Here is a 14822-nt window from a genome sequence, read left to right on the forward strand (position 1 = left end):
AATCTGCTACTAACAGTTCCTTTCACATGATCCACAATAAACTAAACTAATATTCTTTTACATGAGTACAGTAGCTTCCTGCTCCATTCGACAGCTAGAACAAGTATGGTTGCATTAGTGCATCTGAAACATGTCTCTTCTCCTGGAATACAAAAGAACATTAAACATTACATTTGCAGCCTACGGAAAGCATTCATATCAGAGGGGCTAAAATAAACAAGTACAATTTTCCATAATTGCTTGCAAAATTAATCTTAAAACCAAGTCAAGATTAGAAACCTAGATTCACAATAATACATTTAATACATTAACAAAATGTATTTCACAACCTTAAATTCAAATCAAATATGCACAGCACATTATTTATCTAAGACATTCATGTTATGTCAAAACAGTTTTAAACATGGATTTATTTATCCACATAATTCATTATGAACCCATTTATATCAATGTGTGTTTAATTCCTATTCAGTTAATATTCATAATACAATTTATTTCTATTGGTTGTCCTTGGAAATAATACTTTCATGTTAATATCTATAAATAATTCACTCAAAAATAAATGTGCAATGTTTTCTTGTTAAAAGTGGTCACAAATATGACTTGTAGGTACAAATGTTCACCACAATTTAAACTTTCACATTTCCATTTCTACATTAATAATTTCTCTGTTAAGCTTTTAAACTGTAGATTTATTATTTGCCATCTGCTACTTCAATGCCACTAATTTATTAATCACACTTGATCTCTCTCAATGGCATGTGCAAAGTGGGTTCTGGCCCAGGGCCCTTGCCTTTCAGAGCCCCCCCCCCTGTTACAGCCAGCTATGATCTGACTAGTGTTTTGCCCTGATGACCTTCAATAATGTTTAAATAGCTTGCTTTAAATGTTGCAATTGCTTACTTTAAATGTTGCTTTCCTTGAATATATTGTTGTATGGGTGATCCATGAGAATCTATTACAGATGTTTCATGCCACATCCATAAAAAACTTATATTTTCAATCGAAACAGAACGTCACATGTAAGAAATGCGACAGTGTCACAAAGATTATTTGCAGAAATATAAGTGAGCTGCTGCTATGGTACAATATTGAAAACACACGTCCCTATCCCTGAATAGTGGCTGTAAACACATTAAGAATTTTGACAAGTGTGCCTGTGCACTGTCAGTGACATGGCCAAAGAGGTCATGAAAGAGCTGAAATTGGATCATAAATTCAATGCTGTTTTAAACAGGGGCTCCCAATATATGTTTGGTCCAGGGACACCAAATCCTTAAAATGTCCCTGGACTCAGAGGAAGGGACAGGCAAAAGAATGAGATATGGGAACAGGTAAAGGTGAGCTAGATAGAGTTAACCTTTACTTTCCTAGGGGGGCCTGCGAAGTAGGGGGGCCCTTGGCAACTGCCCACTTTGCCCATGCCTTCAAATATCTTTGCAAAGGCTGCTTCGCTGCTTCGCTTACAAATGCAGAAAACATATCGCCTCCTTACTGTTCTTCCCTTTGACTGTCACAACATGTATTACTGTAGTCCTTTCTCTGTTTCATTTGGGATCGGTTTGGAAGGAATTACCTGTTCGAAATGCGTCACCAGGGATCTGCCCTCTTCCCCGCCCATTGCTTCCCACGTCAGAGTTGCTGCTGCCCAGCCTCGCTCTGACGGATAGGTAGCGCTTACGGCGCCATGTTGTAAGCGGAAGTTCCAAAACAGAAAAAAAGCGAGAGGGAGGGAACACGTGCAGTGCTCGGGCACGCGCGCTCTGTCCTGAATTGCCTATGTTTTTTTCTCTGTTCCTTCTTCCTTCGTAAGAGCGTCTCGCGCAGGAGGGGCTTGGCCGGTCTCTTGAAGAGACGGAAGAAGAAAAGCTGCGCCTGTTAATCGCTTCTATACCGGGGGATTTTGATCATCCAGTTGGCTTTAGAAGATGCCGCTGGCACAGCTTGCTGATCCTTGGCAGAAGATGGCCGTAGAGAACCTGGAGGGCAGTGAGGTGAGCCTTGACGTCACGCACGAAGATAGACGTCACAAGCTGCAGTGGGGCTTTATTGGCGGCGGGGCAATTGCTGTGTGGCGCTCTTCTTGCGATGTCCCACTTTCGTAATGTATCATTTTGCTATGCTTTGGAGTGTGGCTGAGTGGCAGTTTCCAGTGCTGCCTCACCCTGCCCAGTCTCCGGCTGCATGAGGGTGCGGTAGAATGGTGGGAACTGCCCTCTTTTGACTTGCTTCACTCTTCACTGAAAGGGAAACAAGTGCCCAGCCCCTGACTCGCTAATGACCCAAGTTCAGCGTAAGCGATTCCTGACGCGTAAGATTGCCGCTTGGAGAATATAGGTGTTTTTTTACGATGCCTTTGCTACAAGACCAAGTTGAAGTTGAAGCTCACATGTTTAGGATTGCATACCCGTCACAAGTACCCTTAAAGTCAAGATAAACATTGAGCTATTTTGTAGATCACCGTTTTAAAGTAAGAGAAAAAACGTTTTAAGTAGCATACGTGTTCTCTTAAGTTGCACGTTACACAACTTAATTTGCCCTCTTGAGCAATATATCTTGCATTCACGCACTTTTCAATGAAACAACTGAAAGTGTTCTTTCTATAACATTAACGGGTATGAAAGTTAAAGTTGGATCTGCATTTTAGTGCCTGTGATACCATTATAGTATTAAGTTCTAGTTATGACACTGGCAGAAGTACAGGCGCCAATTATAATAAATCCAGTCTGTAGTAAAACGAGTTGCGAAAACTGCTTGCTGACAAGAAAATAAGGCAAGGTGGATGGACACGATCACATTATTGAAATCAAACTGCTTTTAACGCCTCTTGCAAGCACTCGGGACAGGCAAAAGTGAAGCAAGCACGCATAAACGACCCAGTCGTGGCATTTAAGGATCCATCCTTTTAAGCTCTAACTTGGTCATAAATGTGAGGTATATTCATCTGGTGTGCAGACCATATTTCGATTTCCCAGGCATGGCTTCTGATGTTCGTTTTTATCAAGACCATGTCAGTGTCTCGTCAGAAATTTGTGACAAACATCGGCAGTACTATGCGAATGAACTCTGTTTACAGATGTTCCACCCGCTTAGACACAGTAATAGAAGACTGGTTTAATATTTATCTGAAAGTCCATTGGAAGTGTGGAGTGCTTGTAATCTTTATAGGATGCTCGAATTGTTAAATGTACTGAAATCGACTATAATATGCTCGGCTCTTACGTTAGCCATACACGGTGAAACCAAATGACCACTGACATGAACGACTAAAGGCTGAACCAGTGTCATTCGTGAGTCGCAGTCTGCTTGTTCTGCACATATTTCAGCTGCCGTACTTTAACCTCATGTTTTTTTCCCCTCATGCGTCTGCTGCAGCCCGGCAGAAGAGTGACATACCGAACTATAGATGCGTTCTGCTATGGGACTGACTGGGGTGGCGGTTCTTGTGGGGGTGTCACCTGGTGGGTGGCGTATCACACAGTACTTGTTTATCTTTTTTAGTAAAATTAGTATTTTCCTGAAGAAACTTGTTTCCAGTGACGTGTTTGTCACATATTGTATATTCTTTGAAGTATTAACTTTCTTGTTTGTTCTGCTGGTCGCATAACAAACCAGATGTTGATTCAGCAGAAACCTTGTGATAAATGGAATTTTCAGCAGGTGTTACCCCTCAATGCAAACTCCCAAGCCATCCGCGTTTTGAGGCACACCCTTAATACTTAGTCATGAAATAAAGTCCATCCTTAAACTTTCCTCTTAATCTCTCTGGATAGTTAAAGTTGGAGTGACCGTGACGTTTCTTATTTGTGTGTATCAACTTTTTTCTGCCTTTGATTCCACGGGATAATGTGCGCTGTTAACATCACAACTACCAAACTGCAATTACTGTTTATGTTGGAGGAAGTCATTATACAGTGCTAAGCTAGTTATAAGGTAGAGGAGGCGGGAATGATGGTGAAGAGTACTTGGGGTACACGGCTCCGACTGGTGGGACCGGATATTGTCAAAATCATTTTTGGCAATGGATGTTTGTAGCTGCTGTAAGAAGTATTTTGCTTGGATTAGGGTTATGTTTGTTATTTATGGTATTTGTTTTGAAGCATATACCATGCGACACGTCTGCAAATGTATCAAGAAATTGTCTTCTGCTTTTTATTTGTAAGAGGTCCCATCTTTGTTTCGTTCATGTAGGTCAGCACAGAGGTAGCTTGATCAGCATTTTCAGAGATTCTCATCACAGCCTTGCCAATTTAGCTATCAACAGCGTGTTACATAGCTCAATGGGTTTTACGTTTACCCTATACTGGCGGTGCGAATATGGACTCTTAAATTTATACGGGTGTTATTTCGGATGCATGAGAATCTTGCTTTTTCTGTCTAATCTGCAACATTGAAAATCCATCCCTTAAATTATTTCCTTTCTGTCTCCAGTGGTCTGAAGCTTAATGTTAACTACGAGTAAGTCGCTATTTCACTATCTCTTGATTGATTTTGTCTTTTGATCCTGCATTTAAACGGCATGGTTTGAAATAGGGTACCTTATACATATGTCTAAATGTATGTAAATAGCTCTGACGTAAACAGTGGCGTATTCCGCGCTACATAAAACTTTAAAAATAGATATCAGTTACCACTACGCTTTTCGCTTTTACTCAGCGAGTGGATAGAGCATACTCGAAAACCTAGACGCTTTCTCTGTAGGAAGCAGTTCCTAAGATGAATGACTCGGTAGCTAAAGACTGTAAGCAGCCAAGTTTGTCCTGGCATTGCCACCGCATCCTGAGATTCTCCAGAACTGATGCACTGCGGGTTGCAAGCAAATCCTGTCGAGACCTTCACGGAAGAGTGGTTTTAGGACCTCACCGTATGTCCCCCCCCCCTCCCCCCGCCCCACCCCGCTTCACCAGCAAGCGTCATTTAACTTATCCTTGCTGTGTTTTTATTTAATTTCCGTGCAATAGTGTCATGCCCTTTCACAGCACACCAGAAAATCTTGTCCTTTTCAGCTTCCGGTTCCCAGACTTCGCACAGCGATAGCCTTCCGGCGTTTTTTCGACTTGGAGGCAGAGTTTAGTTTCTTGTGTGTTAACATCCCGGGGAAGGCTTTGCTTCGCTACAAATTGGGGTGTAGGCATGTATCATATACATTCTGTCAAATTAGAAACATCCATTACACCGAGAAGGAAGGGTGCTTTGGCCACATCTCTTAGAATGGGCACGTGTTTGCTGCAGTAACATCGTGTATGTTGCTACATTACAACACTGACCCAAGATTATATCCTACTTTATGTATCTTTGTGTGTGCGCTGTTTCTTCACATAAGCAACGCATCCGCCCAATTTTAAAGAGCGCATGGTGTGCCCACTCATTCTTTCCAATATGTTTTCTTTATTCGTGAGGTGACAGATTGCGCTGATGCCGCATGGCAGTCAGTATCTATAGAGTGCGAATTTGGCCGCAAGCCCAGCGCATTTCCTTCTACAGGGAGTCAGGGCGCGGCTAGGTTTTGACAGAGGGGCGGGGTCTCTTTTGTTCGCATCGGCAAATCTGGATACGGCCTGGGAAGGCTCCTACATCCAGTTTTGCCTCCTGATGCTAGAATGTGACCTAATGCAGAAACCTTTTCGCTGAATGGAGAAATGAATCGATGTGGCGAAAAATAGAACGGTGGCAAAAAGCTACAGTGCGGTTTTCTATTTCTGTATGGCATTGACTTGCAGTGTGTGTTATATGTGCTTTAGATGTAGGTATTTTTTTAAAGTCAGTTTCGCCTTTAGAAATCTATTCGCTTGTCTCCTTTGCTGACTACACGTTATGGATGCTATTGCACCTCTTTTCTTCATGAAATTGGTCGCAGGAGAACATCGATCCAGTAGGGAACTTAAGTTTTTTCCGCTATGCGTGTTTTCCAGTTTTAAGTGGTAGCAGTTATTACATTGTTTGAATTAGTGTAATATGCTGCAAGTTGAGTGACTAGTGTAGTGATTTAGCAACTTATTTTGGAATTTGAAAGTTGGGAGAGCTTCTCTTCCCCGACTGCTTTATCATGTGCATTTAGCACCAAATATTCCTTTCCACCGCCATCTCTTCAGGTCTTCTGGAAGCCTTGAATCATCACCTGTTCCTGCTGAACCAGCAGTGGAAGGCACCCCCACCGAAATAACTTTCAAGCAATTTTGGTGTTTCTGTAAATTTACATTGGTCTTTGCCACACTCCAAAATCCATGAATTTTTGAGGTTCAATTATTTTGTATTTTCTGTGGAATCACATTTATGTTCAACAAAGAAATTCATGTTTCTAACGTGTATTTCAGTAGCCCTTTTCTAAGTAATATGAACAAATCCAGAATATTGTCACTGTCTTCAATAGCACAGCAACGGACCCTTTGCAGTTAATATATTTAATTATATTTCCAAAGGTTCAATGGATTTGAACTGTTTAATACATGCCATTTTCACAAAAGTTAGACAGTCTTTCTAGTACTGTCATCATTTATGTGTTCTGGAGTGACGCATAATTACATTGTATTGCTTCATAATATACTAAGTGTCTCCAATCACTATCACCTGGTAATTCATCTCCTAATCATGATTAGATTGGGAGATCACTGGATATACTTTATTGTTATGTGTATTTGTAAAGCACACTCACTTGAGAGGGTATCCTTGCGCTGAGCAGGTGTGTGTGCCAAGCCCTCCCTATGGCAGATTGATTAATTGAAAAGCCAGGTCTTAAGCATCGCGCACAACTTAAGAGGAGGAGGCTCTGATGTGGAGTGGGAGGAAGTTTCAAGTTTGAGGAGCTGTGTGCGAGAATATCTGTCCTCCTGATCTGGTTCTGTGTATGTGTGCAAGCAGGAGACCTGTGGAGCGGACGTGTCTGGGTGGTTGGTTGAAGGAGATGTAACTATTCAGCAGGAGCCGCTCATGGGGCTTAGTTTGGGTGGGGCAGTGCAGCGCGTGGGATGGGGGGAAGGAAATTAAAAAAAAAAAAAAAAAAAATACCACTTACCTGCTCCTCTGCTGCAACTATCTCGCTGCTCCTTTCCTGCACTGCAGACACATGCTCCTACCCTTCCGTGCAGCCATTCCTGACCCTGCTCTAAGCATTGTTAGGATTGGCTGGGTGCGCCCAGCCAGGGCACTCACAGGCAGGCTGCGAGCCTGTGCCTGCTCTCTCCAACTATGTTGCTGGGCTGGACAGAGCCTACTGCGCATGTATGTTTGGCCAGCCAAACATACATGAGCACTGAGGGGGAGTGCTGTGCACTGCCCCCTCAGTCTCCTCGTCCCCAATGCCCCACCCCTTTTACTACAAAACCATAATATACCTAGTTTATTATTGTTTTGTATTAAAAGTTTTGCAACTTCTGCTGCTGGCGTAAGGGGGGGGGAAGGAACCATGCCTGCTGTTCAGGTAGGTGGGGCCTAAGCTGTATGGTTCCTTAATGTGTGTGGGGAGTTTGAAATAAGCACATTTGTGTATCAGCAGCCAGTGGAGCTCACTGAGGTGTGATGCGAGTTCTGTGTGGGAGGTTGAGAATGAGTTTGGCTGCAGAGTTCTGGATGGTTTGTAGTGAGTTGATTGGCTATACTGGGATAGAGGGGGTTCTGTAGTCCAACTTGCTGGTGACTAAGGCACGATTAACACGTTTTCTAGTATTGCTTGGGAGCCCTTTGAAGATTTCCCTTAGCATTTTCAGAGTGTGGAAGCAGGATGCTGTCATGGCGTTGACTTGTGTGGTCATGTCTAGTTTGCTGTTGATGGTTATTTTGAGGTTCCTGGTGTGGGTCTGAGTTTGGCTGGCCACCAGTTGGAGTCCCAAGGTAGAGTGTCCTTGCAGAAGATCACTACTTCTGTTTTGTCGGTGTTGACCATGAGACAGTTGGCTATCATCCACTTAGCGACTACGGTCATGCCAGCGATGAACATGTTTTCTATACTGGGGGGTCTTAGCCCAGAGGGAAAGTATGATCTGTGTGTAACCCAAATAGGAAGTAGATGTTGATATCGTGTCTGCGGATGAGTTTGGCCAGAGGGCTCATGCATGCGTTGAAGAGGGTGGGACTGCGATGAACCTTGAGGCACCCACAGATGAGTTTTTGGGCTTCCAAGGGGTGTGGTGCCCAGCTGGAAGTTTGTGTTTAATCAGTTAAGAGGGAGCAGATCCAGCAGACACAAAGTCCTCTGATTTCAATCTCATGCATGCGCCTGATGAGGGTGCGACATGAGATCATGTCTAATGCTGCAGAGAGGTCTAGGAGATTGAGGGTTGCTGTGTCTCCTTTGTCAAGGATCCTGCGGATATCATCTGTGGCGTTGATGGAGTGCTGTTTCTGTACTTTGTGGTGGTTGAGCCTGAATCTGAAATGCATGGTGTTGAGGAGCTCGTGGTCGATGGGATGTTGGTTGATTTAATTTCTCCAAGACATTAGCTGGGTATCGTAGGAAGGAGATGGGTCTGTAGTTGGAAAGTGTGGCTGGGCTGGCGGATGGTTTCTTGATCAAGGGCATAAGTGTGGTATGTTTCCTGGTGTCCTTTGGTTGAGGTGTGGTGTAGGCAAGAGTCCAATGGAGCCCCCCAAAGTGAAGGGCCTTCATGGTAGCAGTGGTTTCGATGGTGGTGATGTCCAGCCACGAGGTCAGGGTTTGTTCTCCGGCTGTGAATGGAAGTTGAGTTGCAACAGTGACAGCCTGAGTTTCAAAGATGCTGTTTCTGGAGGTAATTTTGTATCACCAAGAGCTATTTGAAAAGGCCTTGTGAGGAGGTGATGTTGCTGGACATGGCAGAAGGCTCAGTGAAATCTTTGATGGGGAAGATTTCCTTGTTACAGTTAGTGCTGGTGTGATGGGATCTGCAAGAGCTGTGCACTTGATGTTTCATATATGCTCGTTGTATCTTAGGGCTGACTTGAAGATGTCCTTATCTGTGCCATCTTGTTCTCCATTTGCGCCCCAGTTGCATTCAGTGGCGTTTCGTAAGCCTGAGTTCCTGTCTGTACCAATGGCCTGTGGTTGGGCTCTTGCCTCTGGGTTGTGCTTGAGGGAAACCAAGATGTCGGCACATGCGGTGGTGTATCTGTTGATATTCCTGATGGCTTTCTTCAAGTGTCTGGTGTGCTCAGGCCAGTTAATTGAGAGGGTGGAAGCTCTGTGATGCTTTTCCAGCTGTGATGGGTCAGTGGTGTGGGGTGTGGAATTTACTAAAAAATCTACTTGTACGTACGACTAGTCCCTTTATAAATCCACATGTCATTTAAAAAAAAATAATCTACTTGTCTCTTTGTTGCCATGCAAAGTGGCAACACATTATAGCTGCAGTCACATTATTTAAGAGCACTGATTATAGTCTCTCTTATTATGGCAGGGCTAATACTATAGTGGGACTTGAATGCTAGCAATTTCCTTATTTTGCCACCTTTCTGCAGATCTACATTCTGGGGTTGGAGGCAGTGGTAAGCAAAAGTTCTAGAGTGGTGATGCCCTTTTGAGTTTGTGCAAACCTACTAATTTGCAAGTAGTATGGGTTTTCCCCAATTCTTCTTATCTTTTCTCATACTGGGAATGGTCAGAAACTTACTCCTGACAAGGGCAGAAGTAAAACGTCTTCCAGCGTTGGGGGTGTGGGTCGTTCTTTGAGGGGAAAGTGGACTTGTTGACCGTGAACTTGTAAGTACTCAAAATATTTTCACATGAGCAAATCTACGTATGCATATTTGCTCGTGCCAAAATATAGTTCAGAAATATTTTCTAGTAGTAAGGTTTCCTAGTCTGTTTGTACATTTTTATAAAATATGAACATCTGCAGTAATGTGAAGACATATACCATTAGTGCACTTTTGTGACTTTCTTTAACAGTTGGGCCCCTAGTTAGGTCTGGGAGTCAACCAAGACTTCTAATTAAAAAAAAAAAAAAATCTCTCCCCTCCACCCCCCATTTATTGGCTGGCTTCACTGTAAGTGATAGCAATCTGCTCTTTCACAAGAAGCATATCGGCATACAAAGTAGTTTTGTTCAGTGCCAGGAACTATTGAGGCAATGTGTGCTTTTTTTGAATCCAAAAAATACTTTTGCTTTTTGCCAGTGTTTTTTTTTTTTTTTTTTGCAATGGTGAGGGCCTGGCAGCTCCCACAACAATAAAGGTTTACAAAGCTGTTTCAAGATAAGCGGTCATGGTGGTGGTGTGGGTAGGTTTGGTAACATGCTGACTGAGGCCATGGGTTGAAGGTTTTCGAGATGGGCCATACATTTTGAGTCGGTGTGGGCTTGTAGGTGAAAGTTTAGGTCTTGGAGGAGGAAGAGGGAGCTGGCATTGATCAGGCATGCAGCAAAGTCTGAAGTCACTGGTGAAATTGATGCAGGGTCCTGGTAGTCTTTGTACGAGGGTCCTATCCATCATGGATGGATTAGTTATCTGTGATGCGTATCTTGAACGTGAGTTGTTGCTGTATAGCTGTTGGGGTGCCCATGTAGGTAGGGTCACTGATAGTACCTTTGAATATGATGGTTACTCCACTTCTGGGCTTGTGCTGGTGGTCTTGCCTATCAATCTTGTATTCAGCGGGGATGGATGTATTGCTATCCGGTGCAGAGTTTGGGTTTAGGCATGTTTCTGTGAGAAATAGCTGGTCTGCAGCATAGTTGTGCAGTAGTTTACATATCTCCGTGGCATGTTTGATGAGCAAAGGGTTGTTGAGCATGTACGACAATGTGTTGTGTGGGTGGCGTTTAGTCTTGGTGAGTGTGAGTGGGTGGCTGTTTGGTGTGAGAGTGAACTAGTGGGGTGCTGGATGATCTTGGTGTGGGAGTGGTGAGTCTGGGGTGAGGGAGCATGCTCTTCTGTGTTGTGTGGCGAGCATGGTCCGGGATTGAAATTACTGAGGTGCACCGCCAGGTAGAAGTGGGTAGGGGATTACCTGCGTTCCTAGCACTGGGCGAGGACAGGTACAGATGGGCTTGCTTTTGGCATGCCCAGTGATCATGTTGCAGCTTGTTAAGTCGGTCCTGAGAGAGGGGAAGGGTGCAGGATGCTTTGGTCAGGAAGCCAGTGATATCACTTCCTTTGCTGATAGGTGATGCAAAAACATTTTAATTTCACCAGGGGTGTGGAATTTATTAAAATATCTACTTGTCCATGGGACAGGTTGCTTCTTAAATCTACTTGTCCTGTAATAAAATCTACTTGTCGTTTTGGTGCCATGTAGTGTGGCGGCAAATTATGGCAACAGTGTAATTATGTAAGACCTCTGATAATAGCCTTTCTGATTATGCCAGGGCTCCTACTATAGTAGGACTGGAATACTTGCAATTTCAATCTATACTATAGCAATTTATTTATTTTGCCACCTTTCCGCAGATCTACATACTGGGGCTGGAGGAAGCAGTAAGCAATAGTTTCAGCGCTGGAATGCCTTTTGAGTCTGCAAACCTACTAAATTTCATGTTTTAAGGATTCTGACAAGCTCTTCTTTAATCTTTTCCCATATTGAGAAAAGTTGGAAATTTACTCCTGACAATGGTAGAAGTAGAAGTTCTTCCAGGGTTGGGGAAAAAAGTGGTTGGAGGCAAAGTAAACTTGTAAACGCTCAATATATTTTCACTTGAGCAAATCTACACATGCATATTTGCTCATACTAAAATACAGTTCATAAATATTTCCTAGAAGTATGTTTTTGTGATCTACTTTTGTAAGTGCTTGTGAATTCATGAAAGCCACCAATTCAAAGACATATACAGTGGGTGCACTTTTGTGACTTTCTTAAAGAATTGGGTCCCTAATTAGGTCTGGTGTTAACAAAGACATTTTGTTTTTTATTAAACTTCTATTTCTCTCTCTATTGGCTGGCTTTACTATGAGTGATTACATTCTGCTCTTCCACAAGGAGCATATTGGCACACAAAGTAGTTTTGTCCAGTGCGAGGAACGCCTGTGGCAATCAGTGGCATAACAAAACTGGAGGGAGCTCCCTTGCAAAGAACATGGGGGCCCTCTCCCGACGCACTCAGGGCAGGTGCTGTGCTGAGGGGGGCCCCTGGAGGCGTGCTGCGTTGCCTTTGTTATGCCACTGCTGGCAATGTGTGCTTATTGAGACCAACAACTTTTTTCTTTTTGCCAGTGTTTGCTAAAATGGTGAGAGCCTGGCAGCTCCCACAACAATAAAGTGTTACAAAAACCATGTCAAAACAAGACGCTTGTTGACGAAACCAAAAGACTCACAAAAAACATCAGATCGGTTGGCTTTGCCAGTGCTTGTTTATGTTCATGCTTCCTATAATCTTGTTGAAAATGGCTACACTAATTTTCCATTAGGAATATTTTTTAGAAATACAAGCATGCATCAATATATTTTACTAAATGACGTTTCAAAGAAATAGCACCTAAAGTTTCATAGTAGCGCAACGCTTTTTTCTACGTGCATTTTTTAAAGAACTTTTTATTTTGAAAGCAAAGATTCATCACTCTTGCTTGCAAGCTTCTGCAAACATTTGCATCTAATTGGAGAGCATTCTGGGAGCATTATACTTATCCTCATGTTGTTAAACTTTTCAAAACGTGTGTACACTTTTATTTTTTTATTAAATCAGAGGCTTTGTCAGTAGTGCAGTGTGACCTTTAAATATATATTTACAGCACTCACCCTGATAATGAAGACTTTTCATTAATGAACCATTAATACAAGCTCGAATAGCATTAACATATGGACACTCCTATTACCTCAACTGCAGACAGTTCCCTTCTCTGTAAACTGGCAGCCAAAGGGTTTGTGCTGCAGGGGGTTGGGCCTGCTTGTCCCAAGGACAAAATAAAACTTGTTGCCCTTGACCTCAAACAATGTCCCGGGTGTCGGGCAATAGGAATTCCACATCCTTGTTCACACGGACTATATTTCTACTCCAGATGCACATCCTCTTCTCAAACTCTGCTATAGATGAACATTGAAATAGCAGCTTGTGTGAAGTCTTCAAATCCGACCATCGTGCTTTCAACATGTGGCATTAAGGTGAAAACATTTATAGCTTGGCTGTTGTGGAGTATACCTTCTGCACAAACTCATAAGTTAAAAATGTTGCTGTGGTTCTTTCCCTTTTTTGGAGGTCTGCTGCATCACAGTACAATAGTTGTGCCCAAAGAACAGCCATTGCTTGTTCTTACTATTGAGTTAAAAGCCTTATAAAACTTCATTATTTGATGGCTTGCTACTGTGGCTCCATCTGTCAACAAGAGATTCCAATCAGAAGAATGTTGTCTCAGGACTGCATAGTTGTATGTTCCTTTAAGTGCAATTGAATGTTTGCCACATGTATCTTGTTCTAAGATCAAATCTTGCCAAATGCTGGAAAAATCGCCACTTATTTACTAAGCTTGTTGTAACTCATTCGGTCAACACTCTGGGCTGGATTACAAGGCTGGCGGTCTTGAGACCGCCTGCCTCACGGTGGCGGTCAGGACCGCCACTGCTTTGGCTGTTTGACAGCCACAGTTTGATCCTGGTGGTCAGACCGCCAGGGTGCTGCTGTGTCCACCGGGTTCAGTGATCCCGATTGCTTGGACGGTGGCAGAGGTCGGATTCAACCAGGGTGGCAGAGAACAGGTGCACAGGGCCACAGGGGGTCCCTGCAGTACCCATGCACTTTGCATGGGTCCCTCTGTCCAGCACCCTCGCAGTGCTCACTGTCTGCTGTGCAGACAGTGGGCGTTATGAGGGTGTCGGTGCTCCCAGCGGCGGCAGCATTGCCGCCGGCTCGATTACAACCGGCGACAATGCTGCTGCCACTTTCCCGCTGGGCTTATGGGCGGAAACCTTAGTTTCTGCCCGTCAGCCCAGAGGGAAAGTCGTAATGGGCCCAGTGGAGAGGTAGCCAGCATGGCGGCAACCTCCCCGTCAGGAGTTCGGCAAACAGGTTATCCCGGCCGCGAACTCATAATGAGGTCCTCAGTCTCTCTCGCTCTCTCTCTATATAAAATCTATCTAGTCTCCCAGTTGCAGGTGCCACTGGGTAGTTGTCAGTATTTCTATGGGAAATGCCTTTTTTGTTTTGCTAATAATTTTGATGCAGTTTACCGAATCTTAATGAAACGTTCGAAATAAGTGCTCATTTGTCTAGTTTGTGCATGAAAAGTTTCAGGTAGATCTATCACGTGGGAGGGGGGGCGGGCAAGAGGAAAGGATGGGCCCCAAAACGTAAAATCTCCATTCATTTTCCATAGACTTTCTTAAGAAGCACATCTGCAAAAACTGCTGAATGAAATTACACCAAATTTGGCAGGAAGTTAGAGCATGGTCTAGAAAACGTGCTTTTTTTTTTTTTTTTGTGATTTGGTGTAAACCCATTCAATAGTTTTGGAGATATTGAGCTTCAAAAATATTTGCATCTCAGTACCATTGGGTTTGAGGGAGTCTTGCAAGAGTCCCTCAAACGCAATTTATTAAAAACAAAAAAAAACAGAGCCTTCTGATAGCCCCAGGGGACTTTTTTTTTTTTTTTTTTTTTTTTAACCCAAGTGCTGTCTTGCTGCTGGTGGAGCAGCACTCTGATTTGCTGGCTGCAGCATCTTAGAAATGTTGCAGCAGCTATTCCACAAATTGGGTACTTGGTCCCATGTCCTAAAGTTAAAGAAATAAAATAGGGGGGCAGGGATGGGATACGCTGCCTCCCACCATGCCTGTCAGCTTCTCAATGATTATTGAAGGGGAGGGACCAAAGGGCCCTGTCGAGCTCATCCTTTGCAGCCCAAATGATTATAAAGGGAAGCTGGGTATATGGTCCCCTCTCCCAGAGCATCCTTGAGCTCCAGGCACCCCATCTCCCAGGCCCCTC

At 43.5% G+C, this 14822-nt stretch overlaps 1 protein-coding gene across 2 annotated transcripts in view; it reads left to right on the plus strand.

Moving 5' to 3' along the window:
• Positions 1-1855: 1855 nt before the first annotated feature.
• The window catches only part of RPS6KA3 (ribosomal protein S6 kinase A3), a 540094-nt gene continuing 527127 nt past the window's right edge, over positions 1856-14822 (plus strand). For both annotated transcript variants that reach the window (XM_069205007.1, XM_069205008.1), the window contains exon 1: positions 1856-1994. In XM_069205007.1, the coding sequence (XP_069061108.1) occupies positions 1929-1994 (66 nt within the window). In that variant the 5' untranslated portion in view covers positions 1856-1928. The remainder of the gene's footprint in view (positions 1995-14822) is intronic.

This window comes from Pleurodeles waltl, chromosome 8, assembly GCF_031143425.1.
Source record: "Pleurodeles waltl isolate 20211129_DDA chromosome 8, aPleWal1.hap1.20221129, whole genome shotgun sequence".
NCBI lineage: Eukaryota > Metazoa > Chordata > Amphibia > Caudata > Salamandridae > Pleurodeles > Pleurodeles waltl.